The 17,486-nt window shown below is 41.0% G+C and overlaps 1 protein-coding gene across 4 annotated transcripts in view; it reads left to right on the top strand.

Moving 5' to 3' along the window:
• LOC135557544 (lethal(3)malignant brain tumor-like protein 3) overlaps window positions 1-10,255 on the top strand; it is a 35,607-nt gene extending 25,352 nt beyond the window's left edge. For 2 of the 4 annotated variants that reach the window (XM_064990889.1, XM_064990891.1), the window contains exons 20-22: window positions 1,497-1,657; window positions 1,760-1,822; window positions 8,845-10,255. In XM_064990889.1, the coding sequence (XP_064846961.1) occupies window positions 1,497-1,657; window positions 1,760-1,822; window positions 8,845-8,988 (368 nt within the window). In that variant the 3' untranslated portion in view covers window positions 8,989-10,255. The remainder of the gene's footprint in view (window positions 1-1,496; window positions 1,658-1,759; window positions 1,823-8,844) is intronic. The other 2 variants (XM_064990890.1, XM_064990892.1) reach the window with 1 other exon arrangement.
• The last annotated feature ends 7,231 nt before the right edge of the window (window positions 10,256-17,486 follow it).

Below are 17,486 nucleotides of genomic sequence, written 5' to 3' on the forward strand. Positions count from 1 at the left end.
CGCGTACTATTGTTTGTACAGATGAAGGTGGTACCTTCAGACATTTGGAAATTGCTCCCAAGGATGAACCAGACTTGTGGAGGTCTACAATTATTTTTCCTGAGGTCTTGTCTGATTTCTTTTGATTTTCCCATGATGTCAAGCAAAGAGGCACTTTTGAAGGTAGGCCTTGAAATACATCCACAGGTACTCCTCCAATTGACTCAGATGATGTCAATTAGCCCATCAGAAGCTTCTAAAGCCATGATAATTTTCTGGAATTTTCCAAGCTGTTTAAAGGCACAGTCAACTTAGTAAACTTCTGACCCACTGGAATTGCGATACAGTGAAATAATCTGTCTGTAAACAAATTAATCTGTCTGGAAAAATTACTTGTGTCATGCACAAAGTAGATGTCCTAAATTTGTGGAGTGGTTGAAAAACAAGTTTTAATGACTAAACTTTCGACTTCAACTGTGTGTGTGTGTGTGTGTGTGTGTGTGTGTGTGTGTGTGTGTGTGTGTGTGTGTGTGTGTGTGTGTGTGTGTGTGTGTGTGTGTGTGTGTGTGTGTGTGTGTGTGTGTGTGTGTGTGTGTGTGTGTGTGTGTGTGTAAGCGTGCGTGCGTATATACATGTATATATATACATATATATATATGTATTTATTTGTGTATATATTCTAGATATAATGAGCAGTGATCATTCTCTAACATGCATACCCAGTGCCTCTCAGGTATTTACTCATTAGAATGGCGAGTGAAGACTCTTCCAGAAAATACTCCCTCATTTCTCTGAAACGTGAATATTGATGTCCTCTGGGTGTTTGTTCATAAGCGAACAACTGTTTTGTTGTAAGTTTCTCCGTCAACCAAAGTAAAGTTACATGAAGTCGCTGTGTCACAACTGTCACCTCATTAAATTTGTCCTAATGAATTATGACCCATGAGTCTGTGACCCTTGCTACCTCTCTAATTGGTCCAGACTGTCATTGCTTCCCTCTCTTGCTACAGTAGATTAGTTCCTACATAAAAATGTAACAAATTGAATGTGTATGTATGTGTGTCTTTCGGAAGGGTTGGGTTAAAAGCGGAAGTCAAATTTTGGTTGGACCTTGTGTGCAATTAACCAATGAGGTGATCTTAATGTGAATTTCTCTAGAATTGTTCCTCCCCGGGCAATATTTATCTTTGTGTTCCATCAAAACCTTAGAATGACTCAAAACACCACAATTTTCCGCTTCACTTGAATTGTCAATTTTAGGAGATAAACGTTGGTAAGATGCTCAAAGCCTAGTTTATGCCTGGATAAAGAAACAGGCAGCTTCCCAATATGGTTAGGAGTGAGCAGCAAGCATCTGCATTCTGTTTCTTCTAACCTTTCCAAAGACTTCCATCAGATCCCTTTAGTATCGAGCTGTTCATCTTTAGGTGATCACAGCAACAAATTCCTTGCTTTTCCAAATTTAAGTGAATTAATTTGAGGATTTTTGTATGTTTATTTCCTTCCCTTCCCTAAAGTAGAGCTGACACTACAGCAAGCCCTTCACCAGTCAGTGTTCATGCCATGCACCTCGCCATCCCCTAGCAGCTCTCCTTTCTGCTGGGACCAGCACAGCAAGCTACTTCCCACCGTGGCTGGCATCACTTCAAGCAAAGTGGCTTCATGGACAGTGGAGGAGGTAATGAATGATTTGCATTGTCACTACGATGTTGCTTGCTGTGCAATGACTGTGCTGTTCATTTGGATAACTATACTAAGCATGATGTCCAATGTGTTACAGGTGATTGAGTTCATCCAAGGTCTTCCAGGCTGTAGGGAACACGTGCACACTTTCAGAGACGAGGTACAGTTTCAGTACAGAACGTGCAGCTAACCACTGATACATACACACACTCACACCAGTGGCGGTCGTTGCCATTAAAGATGACGGGAGGACGATAATTTTTTTCATGAGCATGGCCTTATTTCTATTGCAGCAAATTGGATGACTCAATGTAACATCAATAGGTTTAGGCTACTACGTGATACTCAAATGTTCCCTATTCCCATCATGAGGTTGTTACAACGTACCCTTTAAATGAAAGTTTACAACGTAAGTGCACAGGTTGCGAGAAATTAGAGTAATCAAGGTGACAGACATTGACACATTCAGTACCGCCTTGCACAGTCTTGCCTGCATCTAGCTGATCTAGAGTGTAATCATTAGTCAGTTGGAAACAAGAGTCTTTTGGACAAATGCAGATGTGTTTATACCCATTTTGTTCCGTTTAAGAATTTTTTTCTACAGAATCGGCGGAATGAATACACCCCTGATCACACGCAAACACAGTTCACTCTCATAGCAGCTACAAATAGCATGATCCCTTTAATCATTGTATTCCTTCTGATCTTCTCACCTTTTCCCTTCTCTTGTGGACTTCAGACACATCAGTTTCCTGTGACCAGGCGAAAAAACCTTCCCAAGTCAAACCATATCATAACCGCCACACACAGCCGACATCATTATCATCATATTAGTCAACCCGCTTGGACAGTGACCATTTTTTAAATATTTTGGTTCTGTACTCGAGTACGTTGAGTTTGAAAGGATACAATGAGGGTGAAGTGCAGACTGTCAGCTTTAATTTGAGGGTACTTTCATACATATCGGATGAACCGATGTACATGGTCCCCCCATTTTCACGCATTAAAAAACATTGGACAGTTTATCATAATGTAGAATAAAGTAATCATTGCGCCCGGCCCGCCACAGGAGTCGCTAGTGCGCGATGAGACATGCATATCCCTACCGGCCAAACCCTCACGAAGCAAGGCCAATTGTGCGTCGCCCCCTGGACCTCCCGGTCACGGCCGGCTGCGACAGAGCCTGGGCGCGAACCTCTGGGGGGCTGAACAGCATTCTTACAGGTATTCCTCTTGTCCAGATGGGATAGGGCAGTGTGGGTTCCAGTGAAGGGAAATCTTAACGCTACAGCATACAATGACATTCTAGAAGATTCTGTGCTTCCAACTTTGTGGCAACTGTTCGGGAAAGGCCCTTCCCTGTTTTAGCATGACAATGCTCCCACTCACAAAGCAAGGTCCATACAGAAATTGTTTGTTGAGATGGGTTTGGAAGAACTTGACTGGCCTGCACAGAGCCCTGACCTCAACCCCATTGAGCACCTTAGGGATGAATTGGAACGACGATTGTGAGCCAGGCCTAATCGCCCAACATCAGTGCCCGACCTCATTAATGCTCTTGTGGCTGAATGGACGACGTAGCAATGTTCCAACATATAGTGGAAAGCCTTCCCAGAAGAGTGGAAGCTGTTATAGCGGCAAAGGGGGGACCAACTCCATATTAATGCCCATGATTTTGGAATGGTGTCCACATACTTTTGGTAATTTAGTGTATGTCACGTCATTAACTATCTGCATAGGTTACAGTTAATGGTTCTTATTGATATGTATTATTATTATTATTTTAATTTTATTATTATTTATTTATTTCACCTTTATTTAACCAGGTAGGCTAGTTGAGAAAAGTTCTCATTTACAACTGCGACCTGGCCAAGATAAAGCAAAGCAGTGCGACCAAAAACAACAACAGACAGATGGAATAAACAAGCGTACGGTCAATAACACAATAGACAAAAGAAAGTCTATATACAGTGTGTGCAAATGGCATGATGAGGTAAGGCAATAAATAGGCCATAGTAGCGGAGTAATTACAATTTAGAAAATTAACACTGGAGTGATAGATGAGCAGATGATGATGTGCAAGTAGAAATACTGGTGTACAAAAGAGCAGAAAAGTAAATAAAAACAATATGGGGATGAGGTAGGTAGATTGGGTAGGCTATTTACAGATGGGCTATGTACAGCTGCAGCGATCGGTTAGCTGCTCAGATAGCTGATGTTTAAAGTTAGTGAGGGAAATATAAGTCTCCAGCTTTAGCTATTTTTTTGCAATTCATTCCAGTCATTGCCAGCAGAGAATTGGAAGGAAAGGCGGCCAAAGGAGGTGTTGGCTTTGGGGATGACCAGTGAGATATACCTTCTGAAGCATTTGCAACGGGTTGGTGTTGTTATCGTGACTTGGTAGAGCTGAGATAAGGCGGAGCTTTATCTAGCATAGACTTATAGATGACCTGGAGCCAGTGGATCTAGCAACGAATATGAAGCGAGGGCCAGCCTACTAGAGCATACAGGTCGCAGTGGTGGGTGGTATAAGGGGCTTTGGTGACAAAACGGATGGCACTGTGATAGACTGCATCCAGTTTGCTGAGTAGAGTATTGGAAGCTATTTTGTAAATGATATCACCGAAGTCGGGGATTGATAGAATAGTCAGTTTTACGAGGGTATGTTTGGCAGCGTGCGTGAAGGAGGCTTTGTTGTGAAATAGTAAGCCGATTCTAGATTTAATTTTGGATTGGAGATGTTTAATATGTGTCTTGAAGGAGAGTTTACAGTCTAGCCAGACACCTAGGTATTTGTAGTTGTCCACATATTCTAAGTCAGAACCGTCCAGAGTAGTGATGCTATTCGGGCGGGCAGATGCAGGCAGTGAATGGTTGAAAAGCATGCATTTGTTTTTACTATCATTTAAGAGCAATTGGAGCAAATGGAAGGAGAGTTGTATGGCATTGAAGCCCGTCTGGAGGTTAGTTAGCGCAGTGTCCAAAGAAAGGCCAGAGTATATGGTGTTGTCTGCGTAGAGGTGGATCAGAGAATCACCAGCAGCAAGAGCGACATCGTTGATATATACAGAGAAAAGAGTCGGCCCGGGAATTGAACCCCATAGAGACTGCCAGAGGTCCGGACAACAGGCCCTCCGATTTGACACACTGAACTCTTGAGAAGTAGTTGGTGAACCAGGCGAGGCAGTAATTTGAGAAGCCAAGGCTGTTGAGTCTGCTGATAAGAATACGGTGATTGACAGAGTCGAAAGCCTTGGCCAGGTCGATGAAGACGGCTGCACAGTACTGTCTTTTATTGATTGCGGTTATGATATCGTTTAGTACCTTGAGCGTGGCTGAGGTGCACTCGTGACCAGCTAGGAAACCGGATTGCACAATGGAGAAGGTACGGTGGGATTCAAAATGGTCAGTGATCTGTTTATTAACTTGGCTTTCGAAGACTTTAGAAAGGCAGGGCAGGATGGATATAAGTCTATAACAGTTTGGGTCTAGAGTGTCACCCCCTTTGAAGAGGGGGATGACCGCGGCAGCTTTCCAATATTTAGGGATCTCGGACAATACAAAAGAGAGGTTGAACAGACTGGTAATAGGGGTTGCAACAATGGTGGCGGATAATTTTAGAAAGAGAGGGTCCAGATTGTTTAGCCCAGCTGAATTGTACAGGTACAGGTTTTGCAGCTCTTTCAGAACATCTGCTATCTGCATTTGGGCGAAGGAGAAGCTGGGGAGGCTTGGGCAAGTAGCTGCGGGGGGTGCGGAGCTGTTGGCCGGGGTTGGGGTAGCCAGGAGGAAGGCATGGCCAGCCGTAGAGAAATGCTTATTGAAATTCTCGATTATCGTAGATTTATCGGTGGTGACCGTGTTACCTAGCCTCAGTGCAGTGGGCAGCTTGGAGGAGGTGCTCTTATTCTCCATGGACTTTACAGTGTCCCAAAACTTTTTGGAGTTAGAGCTAATTTCTGCTTGAAAAAGCTACTCTTTGCTTTCCTGACTGACTGCGTATATTGGTTCCTGACTTCCCTGAAAAGTTGCATATCGTGGGGACTATTCGATGCTAGTGCAGTCCGCCACAGGATGTTTTTGTGCTGGTCGAGGGCAGTCAGGTCTGGAGTGAACCAAGGGCTATATCTGTTCTTAGTTCTACATTTTTTGAACAGGGTATGCTTATTTAAGATGGTGAGGAAATTACGAATGACCAGGCATCCTCGACTGACGGGATGAGGTCAATATCCTTCCAGGATACCCGGGCCAGGTCGATTAGAAAGGCCTGCTCGCAGAAGTGATTTAGAGAGCATTTGACAGTGATGAGTGGTGGTCTATAACAGGCGGCAACAGTGAGAGACTAGAAGAAAATTAGAAGCTCGAACTGTTTGGGCATAGACCTGGAAAGTATGACAGAACTTTGCAGGCTCTCTGGAGTAGATTGCAACTCCTCCCCCTTTGGCAGTTCTATCTTGACGGAAAATGTTGTAGTTGGGTATGGAAATCTCAGATTTTTTTGTGGCCTTTCTAAACCAGGATTCAGACACCACAAGGACATCAGGGTTGGCGGAGTGTGCTAAAGCAGTGAGTAAAACAAACTTAGGGAGGAGGCTTCTGATGTTAACATGCATGAAACCAAGGTTTTTTCGGTTACAGAAGTCAACAAATGAGAGTGCCTGGGGACACGCAGGGCCTGGGTTAACCTCCACACCACCCGAAGAACAGAGGAGGAGTAGGATGAGGGTACAGCTAAAGGCTATCAAAACTGGTCGTCTAGTGCGTTTGGGACAGAGAATAAAAGCAGCAGATTTCTGGACGTGGTAGAATAGATTCAGGCCATAATGTACAGACAAGGGTATGGTGGGGTGTGGGTACAGTGGAGGTAAACCCAGGCACTGAGTGATGATAAGAGAGGTTGCATCTCTGGACCCACTAGTTATGCTGGGTGAGGTCACCACATGTATGGGAGGTGGGACAAAGGAGGTATCTGAGGCATGTTGAGTGGGACTAGGGTCTCCGCAGTAAACTAAAACAATGCTAACTATCCTAAACAACAGTATACAAGGCATATTGACATTTGATAGAGACAAAGTGAGGCATAGCTAAGACAACAACGGGTAAGACAACAACAGCTAATCAGCTAAGACAACAACAACAGGTAAAATGGCAATGAATGGGCAGAGAGGGTTGGTTAACTACACACAGGGCCTGAGTTCGAGGCTGGGGCCGACAGGTAAACAAAAAAATAAACAAAATTGAGTACCGTGATTAATGAACAGTCCAGCAGGCATCAGCTATGTAGCCAAGTGATCATAGGGTCCAGTGAACAGCAATAGATGGAACAGGGATGCCGCGGGGTAGTCGTTACTATTATTTAGACTTTCTCTGAACTGAAGGCCATTAGGCCAATTTAAAGCTATCCCTAGACATTTGAAATATCTTCATGCCTAGAAGAGCCTCCAGGCTTCCGTAATAACGGTCAATTGTGAATGAGGGAAAAAAATATAACAGAGGCAGTTTGGTAAAACTAATCCCATCCGAATCATCCACTGGAAAACGGACATGCTGGTGTAATAATTACATAACTGACGTTCTATATAAAATACTAGGCCCATGCAAATAGGGCTTATGGAAGGGGGTGAGAACCATGAGCCTCCTCAGTTTTGTATTGAATGTACCCAGAGGAGGAGGACGGAAACTAGCTGTCCTCCGGCTACACCATGGTGCTACCCTACAGAGTGCTGTTGAGGCTACTGTAGGCTACAGTGTGTTTTAATCACTTATTTGGTAACATAAATGTATTTAGTATCGTTTTAAAAATGATTGACTTTTTTAATGTTTCACTATTTAATTTTTCTGAAATTCATTGAGGAGGATGGTCCTCCCCTTCCTCCCTTGAGGAGCCTCCACTGACACGCACACTGGCTTCTGGGAAAAGGACTTCCCATTAATCTGTCTGGTGTGGGATTATAAAGATCCCATTTTGGTTTCATCGGAAGCATTACCTTCACATTATCTTTCATAATGGTGTGGTCTCATCTGAGTCTGCTTGAGAAGTTTTAAGTGCCTCTGCAAAACTCACCAATGGATGTAACTTTTAAATTACAACTTTTATTAATGCAGTGTAGTAGAGGTGTAAGGGTTGTATGAGTTCAGTAGTTCAACTAACGGACCTTACAGATAAATGTTGGCATATTGATAATTGTTGTGTCGATGAACCTCTCTACTTGAGGCAGTGGGTCAATGGGGAAAATAATGAATATGCTGGCAGCTTGATTGACATTCATGAATGGAATCACTTTATAGAACTGTTAACGACTAAAGGATTACCCAGCTGTTCCAATGGCTAATAAAGGCAACTCAAAACATATTTCTCTGGAGCTAAATTGAGTGGTGGAAGCAGTAATACATAAGACATGCAGTGCTAGTCCCTGACTGACTGACTGAGGACTGCAAACAGAGCAGCTGTCACTAGAAACAGCTGTCACACAGTCTGCTGGTGGACGCCTGATTCACTCTCATGTGTCCACCATCATTTCATTCTCCCATCAAACCAGAGTATTTTCAGCTCCAGAAAAATAGACTTGGATTGGGGATAGGTAGTCTTTGGTCATCTTTTCTACAAATGGGTGTATTGTATTAATCCTCAAATAATCTCTTAAAACTATTACTGATTGTATTGCTTTTGTGACGCAATGAAAACAATTGTTCACAAACAATTGTATAACTTAATTGTCCCAGAGGCCTGTGGTTTAAGGCACACAAAAAAGTCTTCTTTGATTCGCCCACTCAATTAGGCCTATTTGGGTATTCTCTACAGATTATCCAAGTCATTAAACACAGGAAATTCTTCTCGTGGTTCTCATGAATTTCTGTTCATATTGTGCCATTCTGTCAGCGGTAACAGCGAGTGATTTTATGACAGGTTGTTAAAAGTAGAATATGACTCAACCTCTGAATAACACCCCCTCTAATGAGGCATGAACATTTGCATAACCCTCATGGTGGAGAATCCTTTAAAAAACCTTGCTTTGAAGGGAATTATTTGAGCACCGCTATGTCTTAACTGCGTGCTATTGGATGTTGAATGTGAAGCATATTCCTTAGGCAAAAATGGTCATTAGGAAAGTGCTTTGATGGTGCCCATTTTAAAATGTGAGACTTCTCTAACACTTCCCTCCCTCCCATGTTCTTGTCCAGCAAATAGATGGCGAAGCCTTCTTGCTGTTGACCCAGGTTGACTTGGTGAGGATCATGAGCATCAAGCTGGGTCCAGCCATTAAGATCTACAACTCCATCTTGATGTTCAAGACGGCGGAGGAATCGGCATGTAATGAGCTCTGACGAAGATGGGAGGCTACTATTTTTCTCTTCTTTTTTCTCCCCTTAGGAGGTCTACAGACAAAGATGTGAAGCACAAAGAACCGTCCTTCCCAGCGGATGCATCTCATGCGAACCGAATTGCACAAGTTCTTCTTCTTTTTTTTTAAGACAACCACATTGCATACTGAGAATCCCCAATAGGAATCTCCAATAGGATTGTCATTTTCATATTGTTTTTAATATTAGTGTTGGCGCGGTGCTACGAAGCTGTTCGATCTACTTAAAAACTGAAACTGGAAATGCAGAGGACTATGAGTTTTTTCACCCTTCAGATTTCCTTTAGTGCGTCACAATCAAGCAACTTTTCATCATGTAGAAAGTGCCATCTGCACGGGGGGGTCTCTGGTATTATAGAAGATGATTGGCTTTAGCTGTTCCAGTCTCTCTGGAATGCCGACGTCATACTGGTCAGAGAAATGAATACATTCATGAGAAAGTAATCATGATTTTTGATCCTTGTCACTTCTGTCTGTCTGATGGGTTGGGGGTGCTGCAGGAGAAGGCTGTATATTTCAACCGAGAGGAGAAAGGGATTTTTATTCTCTCACCAAACCAACAGGGGCAACCTACTGTAATAATTCAATGCACCAGGCCCTGCATTTAATTTCCCCATGGTAAATGCCCCCAACTCTTATGTTTTATGGATAGCAATACACAGTACCTGTATAAAGACCAATGTGGGTTATCTTGGTCTGGTTTCTTTCTCCTGTGTACTGTACAGTCACCTCATCAGTACTGCTCAGGCCCTCTGGAGCAGTGACAAGTGTCTGTTTACAGTACTTTAATGTACCAAACCCAGGGAACGGGTTTGGTTGATTGAATCAAATATAAAATAAAAGGCTATCTATATGGACATGGGTATTTCTTCATGTGGACAATTGTTCACTATTATTGATTTATGTACTGCAATTTCAAGCAATTGTTAAATATAATTGAATAGGTACGTTGCTGATAATCTCAAATAGAATACTTAGTGTTCTTTAAATAACGTTGACTGTAAATGTGCTATTTCAATTTGCTTTGCCGACGCCTAAAGAGAACAAAATGACGGTATATGTTTTGCTGTTATTTATTTATTTAAATCTCATACCGGTGGGTGAGACTGCTGTGTGCAGAATTATGCAAAATAATGTAAATGGGAAAAGAGCTTGCTATTTCTGAAGCTAATATAATGATGAAGCCTTTAATTCCACCTGTATTGATTCACAAATAAATACAACGAGAAGTACAGGCTGCCTCTTGTGTTACTGTTAAGTCTACTTGTGTCCCAGGTGTTACCTCTGTCTCAAGTTCTCTTTCCAGGGTACACTAAAGCCACTTTGGCTTTGTTGAAGTGTTCAGTACAAGAATATTACTAATCTCAAAGAATTTTCACATCCTGTCACAAAGTGCTATATTCTTCCTATTGTCACCATGTCATATTTATTACCCTAAGAAGGGAAACATAACTCACTTGTTCTCTTTTCATGCAGTGAACCCTTTCGCATGGTTCAACACAATCTTTCATTTTCTATTATTCCTTATTCCACGTACAAATCATCTGACAACTGATGTTTGATCATTGTGTCGGCGCTCCATTCTTCTAAATCGCCTCCAACTAAGAATCTAAGCTGGAAAGTTTGTCAAGGGATCATTGTCTTTGCTGTGTTTTTGTCTTTCACAGGATTTCAGAATGGAAATGTATTATGTACCGCAAAGCATAAAGATTTTCAACAGAATTTAGAAATAGACATTACCACAGATTCCTGGTGTATCTATATGATTTGAACTTAATTCAATGTTTGGTGCGAAGGAAAGTGTTCAGTACACACTCTGTTATCGAATAGCCTTTTCCCATGGAGGACTCTAGATTAGGTTACTTACAGATGACTAGCTTCAGGGGGGATATTTCCTTTTACCCTAAAAAGGTGAATAGCTGTAAAAAAAAACAGTATAAGAGTCAATTGCCTCCAATACCTCTGCAGCCAGAGCATGACAGTTGTTGGTATCTTCTGGAAATGTCAAGCTCAAGCTGGTATATGCATCTATTTTTGCCTTGTAATGAATATTTATCATGACGTTTGGTGCTATTTTTCTCTCCAACAAAGGAGCAACTTATTTTTAACTAACAAGCTCACAGACTTATGAGATTATGAATGCGTATGCACATGAATAAACAAATGTACTGTAGCTAGGGCACAGTGCAGATTGCAGATAGACGAGGGCTATGTTCCAGATTGTTATTACACTGCTTGAATAATTCTACATGTGCCCTCAGACACAAAACAGTCCATGAACTTGGCTGATAATGAATTCAAATGTAAATTTATTACGTTTGGCCCTGACTGACATTTGGTAGAGAGGATCAGATGTGAAATGCAATTATGCTATTATTTCCGATTTTTGCTCCCACGCAAAATTTCCTATGATTATTATGTTTCTAATGACAATGTAATCTCATGATTGCCTCTTTCAATTTTGAGTTGGAGTAGGGTGGCAGAGAGCCACCATCTTTTAGGCATTTTTTTTTATTAGAAAATTAACTTCAGTGGAAAATTGTTGTGACTGATAATTTTATCATTAACAATGAATCCTGATTCATTATAATGGATAGTTCAATTGGTGTTATTAAAGTAACTGTCCATTGAAAATCTCACTTTCAAAAGTTCATATTCTGTTAACTTATACACAAATTATATTTTTGACTCATCCTATACTCATATTTCTGTCCAAAGCATAAATTATAGAAAAAAACACCTCACACTTGTATCTCAAACAGACCGTATCAAAAATGCTGGCGATTTCCTCATAGAGGATGATATCCAATCAGCAGTCTACTCTCATGAATATTCTTTATGGCCGGTATATGCCCACACCATCCTTCGAAACATTAGAGTTATCCTTTTTAGATAAAACTATACTAAATATATGTACATGTCACCAAATAACTGATTTGAAATCCTTATCCTGTGTCAAATCCTGTGCGTCAATCTAATGAACATAATTTTAAAAAATCCCCATCTGCCTATTTCACCCATCTGCATCTGCGGTTGAAAGTGTTTGTCAGACCAGGAGACATCCCCCAAAATCTCATGAAAATGTTTGTAGCGTCCGAACCTCTTGGGCTACACACTAATATGACTGTGGAAAGGGGAGAGTCTCACAAATACAATGGTGTTCTCCACAAGTGTCACTGAACTCATCTGAAGGTAACCCATACAAATAAATGGAAGTATGGAGGTAGTTTTATCACCTAGATATAGGACAAACACTTCAAAACCTTATTCCTAAATTATACATTTTTTTACTGTATTTTTTGCCATTTCTGAATGTGTTATTCAATGCGTTTCTATTTGATCAAATAATAAGAAATACAACAACAAAAAAGCTTTATTCGTTTATTTCCACTGGGGCCCGCTGGTGTCACAACTAAACTGCTTGCTCTACACTGTACTGCGTGATTGTACACATGGATTGGATTGTGGGTTTACTAATGCGTTAATTTTAGTTTGTTAACTACAACATTAACATAGTGAGAACGATGTAGCGGTTAGCGGTTATGGTATGATAGTTGGATAGTTTTTGCGCCTGGTCACAGACAGCTGTTGTGTTGTGCACTGAAGTCCACAAGCGAATGAAAATGTAATTACTACAATTTGTCTTATTACGTGTTCACCTATGTTATAAACATTAATTTGTAGGCTAGGTTGTAGCAGCCACATGATGGGTATAGTGCAAATTTGAATATCATGTTTGGAGGCTAAACCTATCGATGTTACATTGAGTTGGGAGAATGGAATATGAATAACAGTCATCCAATATACTGCAATAGAAATAAGGCCATGCTTATCTAAAAATATTGTCCTCCCTTATCTCGAATGCCACTAACCGCCACCGGGGTACACCCACACCATTTCAACACAGAAAATATGCTTTTTAACATACTTAATTACATTTTTTTGTAAGGAAAACTATTTCACTCATATTGTAATTCCTTATTAGTCATATTTAATAGAAATGTGGAAACACTGGACAGTTACTTTAATCCTTCATGATCAACTTGTGTGCTGTACATTTTCTCACTTTTAGTGCTAGATTGGCTAGAAAAACTGAGTGTATACTTTAAAGACATTGGCATAGATTTTAAAGTCTGTTTCAAAAACAGCATCAGCTCATAGCCTACATTCTTAATAGTTTCCTACATGGGGCAATGACGCGCACAACATTGTCATTTCTAAAAACTGTGAGCTCCTCCTGGAATGTGAATGCCGTTGTGGGATTTCCTGTGGAGCACCCTGTGATCCAGCAGCTGGAGAAGCCCAATTATCCCACACACACACAGCTAATCCCCAGCCCTTCTCTTCCTCCTCCAGAAACACAGCAACTCTGGGAGACTTGGCCTTAAAGCTACAGTGAAAAGAGGTCATATGCATCAGCCATTATCTCTCTAATAGAGGAATGGTGTTGAGCCCAGCAGCAGTTTTTGATTAGCCAGGGAAAAGATCATAACTTCAGTTTATTAATCCTCCATCGCATGTGGATCATCCTCATAATGTATGTCATGGTGGCATGTGAGCAATATGCATATGACAAACCATTTTCACTGTCATTCCTGATTATTATTAATACAGTGCAATCGGAAAGTATTCAAACCTCTTCCCTTTTTGCATATATTGTTATGTTACAGCATTATTCTGAAATGGATTAAATATTTTTTGTACATCAATCTACACACAATAACCCATAATGTCAAAGCGAAATGTTTGCATATTTACTAAAAATAAAAAACAGATACCTTATTTACATATGTATTCAGACCCTTTGCTATGAGACTCGAAATTGAGTTTAGGTGCATCTTGTTTCCATTGATCATCCTTGAGTTGTTTCTACAACTTGTTTGGAGTCCACCTGTGGTAAATTCAATTGATTGGACATGATCTGAAAAGGCACATACCTACGATATAAGGTCCCACAGTTGACATTAGAACAATTGACTGTCCGTAGAGTTCCTAGACAGGATTTTTTTGAGGCACAACATTTCTGCAGCATCGAAGGTACCTAAGAACCCAGTGGCTACGTCATCCTTAAATAGAAGAAGTTTGGAACCACCAAGACTCTTTCTAGAGCTGGCCACCCGACCAAACTGAAAAATCGGGAGAGAAAGGCCTTGGTCAGGGAGGTGACCAAGAACCCAATGGTCACTCACAGATTCTTTGGTCTGATGAAACCAAGATTGAACTCTCTGGCCTGAATGCAAGCGTCACGTCTGAAGGAAACCTGGCACCATCCCTACGGAAAAGCATGGTGGTGGCAGATCCTGACTAGTCTCCCAGCGGCAGGGACTGGGAGACTAGTCAGGATCAAAGGAAAGATGAACGGAGAAAAGTACAAAGAGATCCTTGATGAAAACCTGCTCCAAAGTGGGGTTAAGGTTCACTTTCCAACAGCAAAATGACCCTAAGCACACAGCCAAGACAACACAGGAGTGTCCTTGAGTGGCCCTGCCAGAGCCCGGACTTGAACATGATCGAACATCTCTGGAGAGACCTGAAAATAGCTGTGCAGCAATGCTCCCCATCCAACCTGACAGAGCTTGAGAGGATCTGCAGAGAAGAATGGGAGAAACTCTCCAAATACAGGTGTGCCAAGCTTATAGCATCATACCCAAGAAGACTCAAGGCTGTAATCACTGCCAAAGGTGCTTCAACAAAGAACAAAACAATCTAAAAACCTGGTTTTGCTTTGTCATTATAGCACATTGTGTGTAGATTGATGAGGGGAAAAAACTATTCAATCCATTTTAGAATAAATCTGTAACGTAACAAAATGTGGAAAAGGTCAAGGGGTCTGAATACTTTCCAAATGCACTGTACATACCATATAATGTTGCAGCTCATTTTACTGGAATATTGTGGAATGGATTGGAATGTTCTGCTTTGTGAAAACAGAGCTGTAACCCTTTTAAACATGTTTGGGATAGGGGGCAGCATTTTCACGTTTAGATGAAAATCTTGCCCAGAGTAAACTGCCTGCTACTCAGTCCCAGTTGCTAATATATGCATATTATGAGTAGATTTTGATAGAAAACACTCTGAAGTTCTAAAACTGTTTGAATGATGTCTGTGAGTATAACAGAACTCATATGGCAGGCGAAAACCTGAGAAAAATCCAACCAGGAAGTGGGAAATCTGAGGTTTGTAGTTATTCAACTTTTGGCCTATCGAAAACACAGTGTCTATGGGGTCAAATTGCACTTCCTAATGCTTCCACTAGATGTCAACAGTTTTTAGAACCTTGTTTGATGCTTCTACTGTGAAGTAGGGCTCTTTGAGTCAGTGGTCTGGCAGAGTGCCACGAGCTCGTGACGCTCGTTCACGTGAGAGCAAGCTCTCTTCCATTGCATTTCTGAAGACAAAGGAATTCTCCGGTTGGAACATTATTGAAGATTTATGTTAAAACAACCTAAAGGTTGATTTTATACTTCGTTTGACATGTTGCTACGGACTGTAACGGACTTTTTGTCTGCTCCTGCGTCATGAGCTATTTGGACATAAATGCTTGTGCGTCAACAAGGAGCTATTTGGACATAAATGATGAACTTTATCGAACAAATCAAACATTTATTGTGGAACAGAGATTCCTTGGAGTGCATTCTGATGAAGATCATCAAAGGTAAGTGAATATTTATAATGCTATTTCTGACTTCTGTTGACTCCAACATGGCGGATATCTCTTTGGCTGGATTTGTCGTCTGAGCGCCGTACTCAGATTTTTGCATGGTTTGCTTTTTCGGTAAAGTTTTTTTAAATCTGACACAGTGGTTGCATTAAGGAGAAGTATATCTTTAATTCTGTGAATAACACTTGTATCTTTTCTCAATGTTTATTATGAGTATTTCTGTAAATTGATGTGGCTCTCTACAAAATCACGGGATGTTTTGGAAGCAAAACATTACTGAACGTAACGTGCCAATGTAAACTGAGATTTTTGGATATAAATATGAACTTTATTGAACAAAACATACATGTATTGTGTAACATGATGTCCTATGAGTGTCATCTGATGAAGATCATCAAAGGTTAGCGATTAATCAAAGTAAAATCAACCTCCGCTCCTTTTCTGCAAATGCAGGATTCTGTGACATAATAGTCTGACAATCCAAGTTCAGCTTCAAATCCAAGCCAAATGGCAATGATCAGGGTAAAAGGGGAAAGAGAGGAGAATGATAAAACAATATGGCCCGGTCACAGCCAAGTGAGATTTGGCTGAATTAGCCTGGCCCAGCCTGGCCTTATCACGTCATCAAAGTGCTCCAGAATTCTTCTCCCAATTATGCAAAACAGGAATCAGCAGCCAAATCTGACAACCTATCACTTTTCCAGTTGTACCAAGTCATCTACACTGATGTTAGTCCCTTGATAATAGAGCAGATGTTCCACACTATTACCTCACTCAGCCTGTAAGGCAATTGCTTGGGAAGCCCCTGACCAGTGCCAGTCGATGACCGGGATGATGCACATCCAGGATGATGACAGAGGCAGATGTAGCCTACACTACAAGGCAAATACGTATATTCTGACTGTAGTCTATCCAATTGAATAATTATTTTCTCTTTCAATGATGGTTATATCTTACACATAATAAGAGCCTATTGTTCCCACTAGCATGTAACTGAGTTTTAACCAGTCATAGTTTAATTCTAGATCAAAAAGAAAGATTATGGATAATGAGACCAGGAAGGCAGGAGAAAATCCATAATAGATGTATAAAGAAAATATCAGCCTGCCAGAACAACAACACCTTAAGATTTTCTAAACAGATCATACAGATTCTAAATGTTTGATGTTGATTTATTATGAATCAATAACTCCCGCTGAACTGGCTATCCATTGTCTGTTGCAGTGGAGGTCGTGCCGTTTAAGATTAGGGGAGACGATTATTATTTTCATGAGCATGGCCTTATTTCTATTACAGGATATTGGATGAATGTCATTCATTGTCCATTCACCCAGCTCAATGTAACATCGATAGGTTAAGGTTACTACATAATACAAACATTTTCCCTGTACCCATCATGAGGTTGCTACAACCTAGCCTATAAATAAAAGTTTACAACGAAGGTGCACAGGTCGAGAGAAGCATTTGAGTAATCAAGGTGACAGACAGTGACACATTCAATTCCATCTTTCACACTCTTGCCTGCATCTAGCTGATCTAGGTTGTAATCATTAGTCTAACAGTTGCAAATGAGAGTTTCTATTGGACAAATTCAGGTATGTTTGCTTTTGTTTAAGAAGCGTTTTTCAACAGAATCGGCAGAACGGATACACCCATGATCACACACAAACACAGTTCACTTTCATAGCAGCCACATACAAACAGCATGATCACTTTGCTCGTTAATTCCTTCTCACATCTACGCTCTACCCTCCTCTCACCTTTTACCTTCGCTTGTGGACTTCAATGCACAACACATCAGC

Source organism: Oncorhynchus masou, chromosome 16 (genome assembly GCF_036934945.1).
Source record: "Oncorhynchus masou masou isolate Uvic2021 chromosome 16, UVic_Omas_1.1, whole genome shotgun sequence".
Taxonomy (NCBI): Eukaryota; Metazoa; Chordata; class Actinopteri; order Salmoniformes; family Salmonidae; genus Oncorhynchus; species Oncorhynchus masou.